Source organism: Perca fluviatilis, chromosome 12 (assembly GCF_010015445.1).
Source record: "Perca fluviatilis chromosome 12, GENO_Pfluv_1.0, whole genome shotgun sequence".
In the NCBI taxonomy this organism is placed as follows: domain Eukaryota; kingdom Metazoa; phylum Chordata; class Actinopteri; order Perciformes; family Percidae; genus Perca; species Perca fluviatilis.
This window is the reverse complement of record NC_053123.1, coordinates 28,577,428-28,591,267: the sequence shown is the minus strand read 5'-3', so window position 1 is coordinate 28,591,267 and position 13,840 is coordinate 28,577,428. Positions and strand designations below refer to the sequence as shown.

The 13,840-nt window shown below is 39.8% G+C and overlaps 1 protein-coding gene across 1 annotated transcript; it reads left to right on the top strand.

The window, feature by feature from the left end:
• The first annotated feature begins 11,862 nt into the window (after nt 1-11,862).
• On the top strand, nt 11,863-12,957 carry LOC120570116 (trace amine-associated receptor 13c-like). Its single transcript, XM_039818340.1, has 2 exons — nt 11,863-12,035; nt 12,147-12,957. The coding sequence occupies exons 1-2, from the start codon at nt 11,863-11,865 to the stop codon at nt 12,955-12,957; spliced, it is 984 nt and encodes a 327-aa protein (XP_039674274.1).
• The last annotated feature ends 883 nt before the right edge of the window (nt 12,958-13,840 follow it).

Here is a 13,840-nt window from a genome sequence, read left to right as displayed (position 1 = left end):
TCTCTCATGTGGAATAAAATATAAATTACTTAAATTAATTAAATTAATTATTAAGGAATATATTTACTCCCACTGCTCGCTTTTCAGGCAAAGTGTACAACATATTTTTTGTGGAAATTACTAGCCAACTCCTTAAATGGTTTCATTTAAGAGCAGTAGTTCGTAAATGTATATTTTTAGATATCATTCAGTCGGTCCGCTCTTCCACGTTTTTTCTCACTTTTTTTTGTTTTTGTTTTTTACAGAGGCAGTTTCCTTCTTTATTTATTGTATGCTTTGCTTCCTAGTAGGCCTATATGGACATTTAGAAAAGAAAGACTCTGAAGAAATTGGACTCTAAAATATAGATAATTAAGTGATACATTTAATGCACTCTTTAAACATGACTGTAACACAATTTATTCATCAGTTATTTCCCCCCAGCAAAATATAAGGTCAAAAACCATTGAGATGTCCTCTCCCTGTTGTTTCATGAATGCACAGTAGCCTCAACTATATAGTTACTGGTCCAGTGAACTAAGACTATAATTAGGGAAGATTGTACAATTATAAAAACCTATAATAATTGTTCAATCCTCCCAAATTCTAGTCCCAGTTCACTGGAGAGAACACAAATTGTGTGCTAAGAATGCCAAATACAGTGCACATGGAAGAGGAACATACATGGTTTGTTAAAGAATACTAAAATAAAACTCAACTAAAAATCAACTAAACTAGTTAAAGGTGTATTTGTCCCTGACCAGTCTGCTGTTGTTAGGACCACTAACATGTGTATAGCACTTTGTATATTATCCTTCATCACTGACTTCATTTAAAATACATCTGCAACTGTATCAGCCTTTTCTCTTTCTTAATCAAACTTCTAACAACAATATGAACAGCAGTTTTCACAAAACAATATAACAGTAACAATGACTGAATAATTATAAAAAATAATGGTCACAACTTTATATAACAGTGCTTTACTGAACAGCAATATGCACCTGTTGTATTTTAATGCAGGCTGATAATAATAAAAAGCACTGCTGAGTGAACAGAGCTAGCCTGGTCAGGAGCAGGCTACCTGCACAGAATAAATCTCCATGATAACTTAGGTGCCTCTGCTTTTGTGCAACCAAGTCAAGGCTAAATTCATCCAGGATAACTGGAATAGAGTCCGGATCGGGCCGAATTTTTGCCGTGACCGAACCCGGCCCGAGTCCGACAGGTATTAAGAAATTTGTGTCCGAGCCCGACCCGAGCCCGACACAGTTAAAATCTCATTTTTTTCCTCATACTAATGACACATGTAGGCTACGTTTGTTTGTGTGGAAAGCCCGCTTTTGTTAAGCAACTGTAGGAAGGCATTCGGAAATGTCAACAGATGAGCGCATCAGCGCACACGGGGCAACAAGCGCACGTTAATAAGCTGTTGCCTTATCGCGCTGATGTGACCGAGCCCGACCCGACCCCAACCATAATTTCTAAATATCTGTCCGAACCCGGCCCGGCCCGTCGGGTCCCGTCGGCCTCAGGTCGGGTATCCATGCCTTAAACTGGAATATAAACCGGCTTAATCACTTATCTTGGTTTTGTGCAATAGCCCCCTGCTCTTGAAAGATGCTATATGAATAAACGTATTACTTTTGTATTGTTCCACGGGAAAAACCAAATAAATACATATATGTTGATACCAAACTATTTCCTAATGTCACTAATATGCACAACCGGCACATACAGGTACTTTGCTAAAACTCAAGGCATAGAAGTCAATGCAATTTGACGTGTGTTTGGATTATAATTTTGACAAATGTGTGTAGATTTTTTTCTGGTTTAACAGATGGTTTGTTTTATACACGTCTAATGTTTATATTGTGACCTTGCCTGAACCTGAGCATTCACGATACCTTAATAAACTTGATCGCCGTCATGTCCCCACAGTCTTCCCCTGTACATCAGTAGATCAATGACCCAACACGGTGGCCGCATACTGCTAAATGTAGAAATACATATCTGATTAAATCACTATTGTTAGGCTGAGTGTTGTCTGTCATTAATCAACTTGTTATTAATAACTAACTGTTTGATCTATAGACTGAGATTTAGTTGGAGACGACAGTCTGATGCTGCTAAACTGTTAGCTAACGTTAGCTTTAGTGGGAAGCTGCTAACGTTAGCTATCCATCAGTAGTAACTGTCACCAGCATAATTTACCACAGACTGACAATATTCACGTTTCTTATGAGCCTCATATCAGTGTGAAAGTCTTGATTAACCCGCTACACAACAGCTGTTTCTCTCCTGATGTGACAGCGCGATTCTTCCCTCTCATATGGAGCCTCGGCGATGCTGGTCTGGAGCCAAAGCCTGTCTATCAGGATCTATTTTAGGACATGGCAAGAGGACAAATCGAAGACCGGGGTTTTTGGATGTATTGTTGGTGCAACAAACTACTCAGCAACCTTTCGGCATAGTTATTAATTCAAAACGGTTTGTTTAAAGTAAAAGTTTGGAGCAATTTACATTTCCTCTGTCGTTACACCGTTGTCGTCTATGGGGAACTTTGTGTGTATGTTCTGGAATCACTTATTTAGTTTTGCCTAAACTCTACACATTGAGCCGGAGGAGAGGATGAACCAAGTAGAAAATGTCAGATCCTTCTCCTCAGGCTGCTCCTACATTACGGACTAATCAGTCACAGTCACATACCTCCTCAGAACATGTGATGATGGAGAAATCTGTGACACAAATACACACTGGACATAGTATGTGTTTCATTCAAAATTACATTATTTTTTACAGTAATAAGGGACACATGAGCAGGAAGAAGATCGACTTATTGCTGTGGACTGAAACCTGCAACATTTTCTCACAGAATATGATTAATGTTACGCCAGAGAAGGAGTTGGTAAGAGAGGTGCTATTTCTAGTCAGTCTATTAATATTGATCTTTTGAATTGTTAGAAAACAGTGCATCAAAATGCCTTGTTTATCATAAATGCATACTTGACAACTCTGGCATGAACAGCAGTTTCAGTAGTAGATTATTGTAAAATGACTGATTGTGCAGACACCAAATAAGGTGTAGAGAAGGATAAGCACCGCAAAATTAAATAATACTGCAATATTACACGAATATTCATATTCATACAGCAACTGTCTTTTCTATTTAACTGGATCTAATTACATATAATGTGACAGTCTGTGGAAATAGACACTGCACAACTGGATATTTGTAGATATCCAACTGTAGCTTTAGAAAAAGTAGAAAAGGCCTTTTTGTTATAATTATAAAATATTTCTGTCTCTGCTAAGTTACTGAAAAACTCACCTGCTCTCATCTCATACAACTCTAGTGTGATACTAATTACTGCCAGCAGATAGCAGTATCTACTGTGAAATATAACTTATGAGTACTATAAGCAGCCAAATGCTGTTATGTAATTCCAAATTGTATGCTCGGTGGGATATTAGTGATGAAAACAAAGCAGCAAGTTAAGTTAACTTGCTCAGCTGTTTTTTCTGCGTAAGTCTGCAATCCTGGTTTTGTTACCTATATGGCTTAATTGTTGAGAAATGATTGTTTTATTAACTCTGTGCTGATAAAGGAAGTGTTTTGTCAGTGAATGTTCATTTGATTACATTCATTACATGTATGATATTTTTGGTTACATGCAGTGCATTCAGAAAGTATTCTGACAGGGAATTGGTATTTGCAGAAAAACGTCTTTCACCTGCGATGGCTACCCTTTGCTATGAAACTTGAAATTTAGCTCAGGTGCCTCCCATTTTTCTTGATCATCTTTGAGCACAGCTGACAATGCATATCAGAGCACAAACCAGTCATCACGTCAACAGCTCAGAGACAGGATGTGTCGAGGCACGGATCTTGGGGAGACTGCAAAAACATTTCTGCTTCATTAAGGATTCCCAATAGCACAGTGGATTTTTGTAAATAATTCTTAAATGTAAGAAGTTGGGAACAACCAGGCAAGTCCCTAGTGCTGGCCGCCTGGCCAATCTGAGCAATGCAAGAAGATCCTTGGTAAGAGAGGTGACCAAGAACCCAGTGGTCACTCTGGCTGAGCTCTGAGCTACAGAGATCCTGTGTGGAGATTGAAGACATTTTCAGAAGGAAAACTATCACTGCAACACTCCACCGATCTGGGCTTCCTGGTAGAGTGGCCAGGCAGAAGCCTCTTCTCAGTAAAAGACACCTCTTCTCAATTAAGTACTTAAAGGACTCTCAGACTGTGACAAACAAGATTCTCTAGTCTGATAAAACCAATATTAAACAGTTTGGCCTCAATTCTTAGCATCATGTCTGGACGAAACCAGGCACCTGCGCAACACCATCCCAATGGGGTCATGGTGGTGGCAGCTGCTGTGGGGGTGTTTTGCAGCAGCAGAGACTGGTTGAGGGAAAGTTGAACAGAGCAAAGAACAGAGATATCCTTAATGAAAACCTGTGTGGCCCAGAGCTTTCAGGACCTGGTTCACCTGTCAACAGGACTATGACCCAAAGCTGAACGGCAGCAAGTGAGTCCATTTGTTGAGTCTGATGGTCAATGACTAATAACCCTCAACCCGGCAGTCATTTTGGTTTAATCTCTTTCTATGTTTATATGTTATCCTAAATTAATTGAAACAAGTGCTGAGCTGTGAACAATAAGTGGCAGTTGGCGACATGCAAGAGGACACCCAGTTTAAACAAAGCGACGCCTCAGAAGGCGAGTGAGACTCACTGGGGTTCAAATAGGTCTGCATCCTTTCAGCAACAGATGATGGAACTCAGTATATGGGTGTGGCCTGTTAGTAGCTGGTATAGCCACAAGGCTTAAAGGGGAATTCCAGCCAATTTTTAAGTTACACGTAAGGGCTCTGTTCATGTGGCACAGACATATTAATTGCATTTTGTGTCTGTTAAGAGGCACAAAAGCACTCTAAAACTTGCCCCGACAACTGCCGTTTTAGCTCAGGGGACGCTTGTACATGTAGCTGCAGCTTCTCCGTGTTACCTGCACTGATTCGGATCAGGTTTTTTTCTATCGAAAGTACTCGCGTAGCTATAGCGATCAAGATTAACTTAAAAATTGGCTTTAATGTTAATTAATTACCCTAGACATGAGAAGAAAAACAAAATTTGTTCAGAGCTCCCTGTGCCATGATATCTACTGGTTATCAAAGATTTTTGTAATCTTACAGATGGCTACTATCTGCCTGGAATCATAAATTTTTTCCCAGGGGGAAACCAACCTTTTAAATCCAAAATTCCCACAGACTGCGCTGAACAGAGGGGAGTGGCATTACCTAGTTACTTGACTTGTTACTACTCACACCTTTACTGATCTGAACACAAGCCAGGTGATATTTAAGTGTATTAGTGAAAAAAACTATTATCGAATAGTGTTTGAAAACGATTGGTCGAACAATTATAACTTTTTATAACCAACAACCCGACACACCCTTATTTGCACAATATGCAGAGTTGTGAAAGTAGGCATTGTATAAACTATTCTCTCAAGCACTATTTTTTTTAATACACCTACTTTGTCAGTTTCTGTGTGTACAATACAACCGAGTGCAACACTGTGGATGCCTGTGAAGAGACTGTCTGAAACTGTGTATCCCCACAGTTTCTACAATTTATCCCGTCAACACTACAAAGACATAAAATTCTTGGCAAGATATTGGGGAGGCAAAGAGAGGTAGCCAGCAGGAGGCTATGATGGCTGTCTTTTTGTTGTGCTTCCAAGTGTGGCTATATGGAAAAGTACTCTTGCCTTAAGATGTGGCCAGATGTTCATTTGAAGCATACTGAGGCTTTGAACATCCTGAATCAATATCTCTACTGACCACTGCCTTAAAAAAACATTGTTTTGCCAAATGTTGGATAATTCAAATAAATTGTAAATAGCTAGTAAAAAAAGATTGATTTCCCTAAACATATTTGCTTTTTGTGACAGTGTATGAAGGACATTTTCATTGACAATGATGAATAAGTTAACTTAACTTATAGTATTTAGATACTGTCATTTTAATAGCAACAACAACAAGCCCAGAGGTGATGTATGCCTACTGTAATGAGTGTCATTAGGTCCTCGACTGTGACCTCCCCAGTGTACCAACTCTACAGGGGTGAACAGGCCTCACAGAACAGGGTTGGCTATGGCAACACTTTTTACAGCTAATTACTGTATGAACCAACGGCTACTGTCTGTTGGCCTTATGTTCCACTAAGCAAATAATTCACAACTCAGTAAAATTATCGAGAAAACATTCAATATGTCATATTTAGTGTCTGCCTTTTTGTGTAAGAAGTGAAGAGTAATTGCTGACACTGAAGTCAGAAGCAAAATATAGTCATTAGAGTCTTAATGGTCAACATGTTGTTATCTTCATTATCCCTTGAGACCAATTAAACTGCACCACTGTGGTCAGCCAGCCTGGGCATCCACTCAAACAAACATGCAGCAGGTTTCCACTAACAAGCAGAGGTGTCAAGTAATGAAGTACAAATACTTTGTTAACTTACTTAAGTAGAAATTTTGGGTATCTATACTTTACTGGAGTAATTATTTTACAGCAGACTTCTTACTTTTACTCCTTACATTTTCACGCAATTATCTGTTCTTTCTACTCCTTACATTTTAAAAATAGTCTTGTTACTCCTATTTCAGTTTGGCTTGTTTTCATTCCGGCTTGTCATCGTCATCATCCTGCACATGACATAAATCACATCACACTCCAGCAAGGAAATAGCAGACGTATGTAGCCTAGTACGAAGAGGTATGTGGTAGAGACTCAAGAGAACTCAAGTGATATGGCCCAACCAAGCACCAGTGAGGAGGTTGGTAGCCAGGAAGACCAGCCAACCCTTCTACATCCCTGGCCGTACCTGGAAGAATTTTTTGAAATGGTCGGATTCAAAAACAACTCCTTTCCAATGCCCTGCAAGCCATGCACACCCAAGTACCACAAGCTAAAATTTTTAAATTGTTTTTAATTAAAATGCAATGAAAATACAAAAATACAGCGTGTTTTCCTCGATGAGATCTTAATTACAAGAAGAACAACAACTTGTGGCAGTTAAACTGGAGGTTATAGATATAGATATAGATTATAGATATATGCGCTGCGGTGCGGTGCTCTGAAGCAGCAGAACCTGCAGCTGCGAACCGGCGTTCTTAAACAGAGACCCTCGTTTGTTCCAAAATAATAAATAAAAGGAATCATGTTAAATTATAACTTAATCAAAAACATAATAATACTTAGATCTGACAGGTTTTGTCAAAATGTAACTCAAAACTATCCAAGGCATGGACAAAGCCTAATAAAATAACCAGTAGGCTAACTCAGATACAACTTCTGCACCAGTCTACTGATTTTTGTTGAGAAAGATAAGCATGTTAACATGATCTGGGGTCAGACGCGACCGCTACCTAGTGACCGTAAGTCCAGCTGCTGAAAACACCCGCGTTGCCGGGATGCACAGGTACCTACGCGCTAACTTGGCCAGACCGGGGAACCTTATTCCGTTCTTCCACCAGTTTACAATTCTTTACAATACAATTCTCCAAGTTTCTACCAGTCTGGTGATGGTACGTTGTGGCGGACTGTGATATAAATTGGTTCCAATGTCCATGTCAATGAACTTGCAGGTCCCTTGGGTAATTTTCTCTGCTCGTTGTGCATCGCAGCTCCTCCTGTGCTAACGCCGAGTTTATGCTAGGTTGAGACTGAGAGCAGGATGCACCGCTGCCGCCACCCACATTAACCAGGGTCGGATGCACTTTGTTTAGTGGTAGGCTACATCATTTGAGTCGTGGCCGTGTTGTACTTATACACGGCATGTCAGTGTTTGCAGTGAACTAAGTCGTTTTTTTAATCAAAATGGTCCCAGGCCACACTTCGCCGTGTCCTCTTCATTATTACTTTTGAAATCGAAACCGAAACTCGCAGCCAGGTAACTGAGTATGGAGTAAAATATTGCCCCACGTGTGGTAAAATGTTTAATTGCTGCCACACTGTGAAATTCATTTCATTTCTTCAAGACTCACACTACGCAACGCAACCAGCATTAGTTTAATCGATAACAAATTAACGTGATCGACGAAATTCTTAATAATCAATTATCGATCGTCGAGTAATCATGCCCATCCCTAGTTTCCAAAACTCGCCGTCTAATTTGAAAAAGCATATCGATATTTTTTTTACATTACTTTTACTTTTATACTTTCAGTACAACGTTTACACTTTTACTTGAGTAAAAAGCTTGAGTTGATACTTCAACTTCTACAGAAGTCTTTTTAAACCCTAGTATCTATACTCTACCTGAGTAATGACTGTGAATACTTTTAACACCTCTGTTAACAAGCAAAACAACAGGGTCACTAATGTATTTTGGAAAGGCCACTCATTTTCCAACAAATCTTCTACACTGATTGACAGAGTAGTTGTGGTGTAAGTGTAAGTGCACCACTTTGATTGAGGTTTGGTTAGGTTTCAGGCACAAAACCATCTTGGTTAAATTTGAGTCATGATTAAAAAAGACCATTGTTGACTGTTGATAATAAATAAAAAAATTGAACCGTGGTCACCTGTGTCAAACGTCACATCCAAGAGCCACTGTCATCCTACTAGGCAATAAAGGTCAGAAGGTCAAATTCACAATAGTGTTATTACCATAAATATCCACTAACAATGTCAATCTAATGAGAAGATATCTTGTGTGCAAAAAAAAAAAAAATTAATGGAGTGGGTTTAGAAAGAATTCATCGTCTGGTGTCCATAAATGCGCTCAGTATCAATTGGAGATCAAAATTGTTTGATTCCAGTCCTGGACCTTTGTTACACTGTTTCTGTCATAATAGAGCCACATTTTCATTGTTGCCTTGGCCTCCAAGACACATGAGCCTCATCATTTTTGTTAATATTTACCAGTGTAATCAAGATTTTAATGTTTTTACCTTGTGAGTCTGTGTGAGCAGACATTCCTCACTAAGAAAACGACCATATGGATTGATTGTTCAAGAAGCTCATATTGACCCATACTTACGTTTGTTGTTAGGCTGCGACCTCTCGTGGCTGTACTAAAGTCACAACTGTGCAAGATGTAGTCAAAAAAGCTGTTGGCAAATGGGTGTGGTCTGAGGAAGTAAGGGGGTAGGAAGTAGACTGGGCATTTGAAAGTGTTACAGAGATATCTACACCCATAGACTGTAAAAATAATGGACACAGCTTCTGGGCCTAAAAAGTGAAGCCAATGCGGAAGCACCTTAAACCTGCATTCAATCTAACTTCCACTGGTTGCAAAAATAAGTCAGGTTCTATAGAAGTCTATGGGAAAATTATCCTAATTCTCATTTGATTTATTACTACAATAAACATCTTCATAATTGGTTTATGGTCACAATCACTAATTTCAAGTCTTCTTCAACACAGCATTGTTCATTTAGTCAATTATAGTCCCATTTATTTTAAAATAGACAACAAAGCAGGGGATGCTTCAGGGCGTGGCTACATGTCAACCTGTCAATCAGGACAGATGCTTAGCAATGCTAACCATGGCACTGTGAACAATACAAAAAACTTGTTTTCTTCTTAAATAGTGACCCTCTCTCACTGTGTGTTTTTATTTCATCAAAGTTAATTGGAACATTGGTCGCCTAAAATGTCTTGTTCAGAGTTCTGCCAACCAAGCTAGCTAGCTAATACTAGCTTTAGCTGGTAGCTTAAGAAAGTTTGCAGATTTTCTGTGTACTTTCGTATATCTTGTAAATGTCCACACTAGGCCAAAGGACAGTCTATTTTGTGAACGTATTGTCTGATCTGAGACCGCATGTTTTGGACACTCAAGTAAAGAGAGGGGCGGAGCTGTCAAGTAATTACCATCTGGTGATGAATTAGGTCAGGGGGAGGGGGAAGTCATGGACAGACCTGGTAAGCCCAAATGGGTAGGGCGGGTGAACTGGAAATGTCTAGTTGAGGCCCCTGTACGAGAGATCTTCCACTCACACCTCCTGCTGGGCTTTTTTCGGTATCTCTGTGGAGGTTGGAGGCATTGAACCCGAGTGGGCAATGTTCAAAGCTTCCATTGGTGAAGCTGCGGTGGGGAGCTGTGGTCTCAAGGTCTTAAATCCCTCAAGGGGCAGTAAACCTTGAACACTGTGGGGAACACCGGTGGTCAGGGAAGCCATGCAACTAAAGAAGGAGTCCTTCCGGGATATGTTATGTCAGAGGACTCTGGAGGCGACAAGGAAATGACAGTCCTTTGCCGTGAAAGAAGCAAAGTAGGCAAAGTTTCTAAATGGGGAGCCATCCAAGCTGTGTACAGTAAGGATGGGATGCTGTTGACCTCAACTGAGGAAGTAATCAGGCGGTGGAAGGAGAACTTTAAAGGAACTCCTGAATCAAATTAACACCAACTATGGTAGAGGCAGAGCTGGAGGCTGATAAGGGATCTTTGTCAATTTCCCTGATAGAAGTCATTGAAGTAGTCAAATAACTCCACAGTGGCAAAGCCCCAGGGATTGTTAAGATCTGTCCAGAACTGCTGAAAGCTTTGGGTGTGGAGGGCCTGTCTTGGATGACACGCCTCTTCAACATTGCATAAAAGACAGGGACAGTACCCAAAGAGTGGCAGGCCGGGGTGGGGATTCCCCTTTTAAAAAAAAGGGAAACCAAAGAGTGTTTGACAATTACAGGGTTTTTACAATTCTCAGCCTCACTGGTAAAGTCAACTCCAAGGTGCTGGAAAGGAGGGTTCGGCTGATAGTTGAACCTCACATTGAAAAGGAACAATGAAGATTCTGTCCTGGTCATGGAACAAAGGACCATCTCTTCACTCTCACTCTTTTATTGCTGCTTTTGGCAGATAATGTGGTCTTAATTGGCATTATATTATCGGTCTGTGACGTTTAGCACTTTCTGGATCGGTTCACACCACTAAATCTGACGCCATGGTTCTCAGTAGGAAACCAATGGAGTACCTACTCTGGGTAGGGAATGAGTCCTTTCCCCAAGTGAGGGAGTTCAAGTAGCTCAGGGTCTTCTTCGTGAGTGAGGGGACAATGGAGCAGGAGATTGGCGGACAGTTTGTTGCAGTGGTTCCCAACCTCTTGACTCATGACCTTTAATAACCGACAATGTCTACTTACATTCCCATGGCTCAGGTTGGGAGTGGTTTTCCAATCTTTATTGGATTGGATTTAAATTTAAATTTTTATTGGATTCATTAGATTATTCCAACTAAACGGCTGAGGCCAGATGAAGTACAGAAAATGAAGTTAAATGAGGAATAACAAAATAAATACTTTGTTATTTCTTATTTGCTAATAACTTTGTATTCTCACAATTGGCCTTTTCACAAAACATATTTTGACATGTCACAGTAGAAAAATCACAGTCGTAAATGATAAAATGAATGATGGGCTTTTTTTTGGGTCCACATGCAGACCTACATAATTGCAAAGTCCAGTGTAAGAAGAATGCAACAGGTCTTTAAGGCTAATTGGAGATAACCATCTGTGAATTGGATTTGTTTTAATATATACTGCTAAATTCATGAAATTGTTCTACACATTATTTTGGTATATTAAGTATTTAAGTATTTAAATCTGTATACATTGACTGACGTTGGTAACCAATTGTTATCCAAAACCTTCATCCCATTTTACTATATGACTGCAGTCAGATAAGTTATTCCAGTCCCAGGAGAGGATGACTGCAAGAAGTAAGGGTGGGATGAAAGATGTCATTCTCAGCTACAGAGGAATAAAATGCAGCAGAAGACAGGGGAGGGAGGGCAGCTATATATTGGCTGTATTACAGAGAGCTATGGTCAGACAGTTGACAGAGCTACTCGTTTCTCTCTCTCTGATGATGGAGATCCTGGAAGAAGTTGAACTCTGCTTCCCACAACTCCTCAATGCCTCCTGCAAGAAGCCAATGCGTACTCAATTTGAGTTCATACTGTCTTACGTCACACTGTCCTCCATCACTCTGCTCACCACAACTCTCAACCTGCTGGTCATCATCTCTATTGCCCACTTCAAGTATGGGAGACTTAGTGCATGGAATGGAAGAGTTTGGTGGAATATGTCATGTTATTATTGTGTGCAATAGATATAATGAATCACAATTTTGTTGCTGGTCTTCCTCTCCAGGCAGCTCCACAGCCCCACCAACCTCCTCCTCCTCTCTCTGGCTGTCTCAGATTTCTTCGTGGGCCTCCTCATATTCTTTCAAATTATACTCATAGATGGCTGCTGGTTCCTCGGTGACCTCATGTGTACTCTGTATTATGTTTTAGACTATATCATTAGTTCTGCCTCAGTAGGAACCATGGTGCTCATATCTATTGACCGCTATGTGGCTATTTGTGATCCTCTGCATTACTCCACTAAAGTCACAGAAAAAAGAGTTCAAGTCTGTGTTTGTCTGTGTTGGATATGTTCTGTATTCTTTCAAATTCTGGTGCTAAGTGATAACTTGACACAACCAGGCAAGTATATTTCCTGCTCTGGAGAGTGTGTGGTTGTCAGTAGCTACATTGCAGGATTTGTTGATCTGGTTGTGTCCTTTATTATTCCTGTCACTGTCATCATAGTTCTGTATATGAAAGTGTTTGTGGTGGCTGTGTCTCAGGCTCGTGCCATGCAGTCTCATGTTGCAGCAGTCACACTTCAGCGTTCAGTGAAAGTATCTGCTAAGAAATCTGAAATGAAAGCAGCCAGGACTCTTGGAGTTGTTGTAGTTGTGTTTCTAATATGTCTCTGCCCATATTTCTGTGTTGCTCTAACAGATACCTTGCTCAATCCTTCATCCGATGCCTTTGTAATGTGTCTGTATTATTTTAACTCCTGTTTAAACCCTCTGATTTATGCCTTTTTTTACCCCTGGTTCAGAAAATGTCTTAAACTCGTTGTAACGCTTCAGATACTGCAGCCTGGCTCCAGTGAGACTAACATACTGTAGAAAAAGTGTGGAGTGACTAAAACTACTTTTGCTATCAATACATAAATATATTTGTCCATATTGCAAGGACTTAAAAAATGTAGGTCTGCTTCAAGTAAAAACATGCTACTCTTTGCATTTATTGCATAAACCTGTGGAACTAGTAAGCATTGGACAATCTTATATATGCTGTACATCTAGAATATATATATCTGTATATGTTGGAATTTACATCAATGTTGTTGGCATTTAAGCAAGCAGTAATCATAACCATATATGATATACCATATTTAGGGAAGAAGAAAATGACACAGCATGCTGATGTTTGTAGGGGCCTCTTCAGTCAAATGCACAGTAATGTACTAAGTTATAGGCAGTGCTGGGGAGGAGTGAACTACATGTAATTACCGTAAACTAGTTTTTTAACTTAATTTTGCAGTAGATTGCTGGTTCAACAACTATTTTTATATTTGCATTGTGATTCAAGTAGATTACTTTTTGTCACTATTTATGCACTTATCTACTGAAACTACCATCTACTTTGTGGGCACAGGAGGGAAGGAATGATTTTTTTTCAATTGCTTCTTAACTGTAAGTGAACCCTCCTTTTGACCACAGTGAAGTAATGCCCAGGCAATGCATTCATCAGGCAGCCTTTTTTTTAGGACAGGTTTAGGTCTCACACTTATATTCAACACTCTTGAAAAAGGCATCTGCTAAATGGCCAGTGATATTGTCATCTGAAAGAACTAGTGCATTCCTGTGGCCTAACTGTTCACTTCCCCCATTTGTATTTCAAATGGCTGTTTACTGCAGTCAATCAATGGATGTATTGACTGACAGAAACCACCCAGCATACAGCTCAAAGATATCCTGATTGGCCACTTCAACTTTATGTGGGAAA

What these genes read in the sequence shown, in the direction of transcription:
- LOC120570116 (XM_039818340.1), top strand. Translation starts at nt 11,863, where the DNA reads ATGGAGATCCTGGAAGAAGTTGAACTCTGCTTCCCACAACTCCTCAAT. An exon ending in ATCTCTATTGCCCACTTCAA is followed by an intron (nt 12,036 to 12,146) that starts GTATGGGAGACT and finishes CTTCCTCTCCAG; the next exon opens with GCAGCTCCACAGCCCCACCA.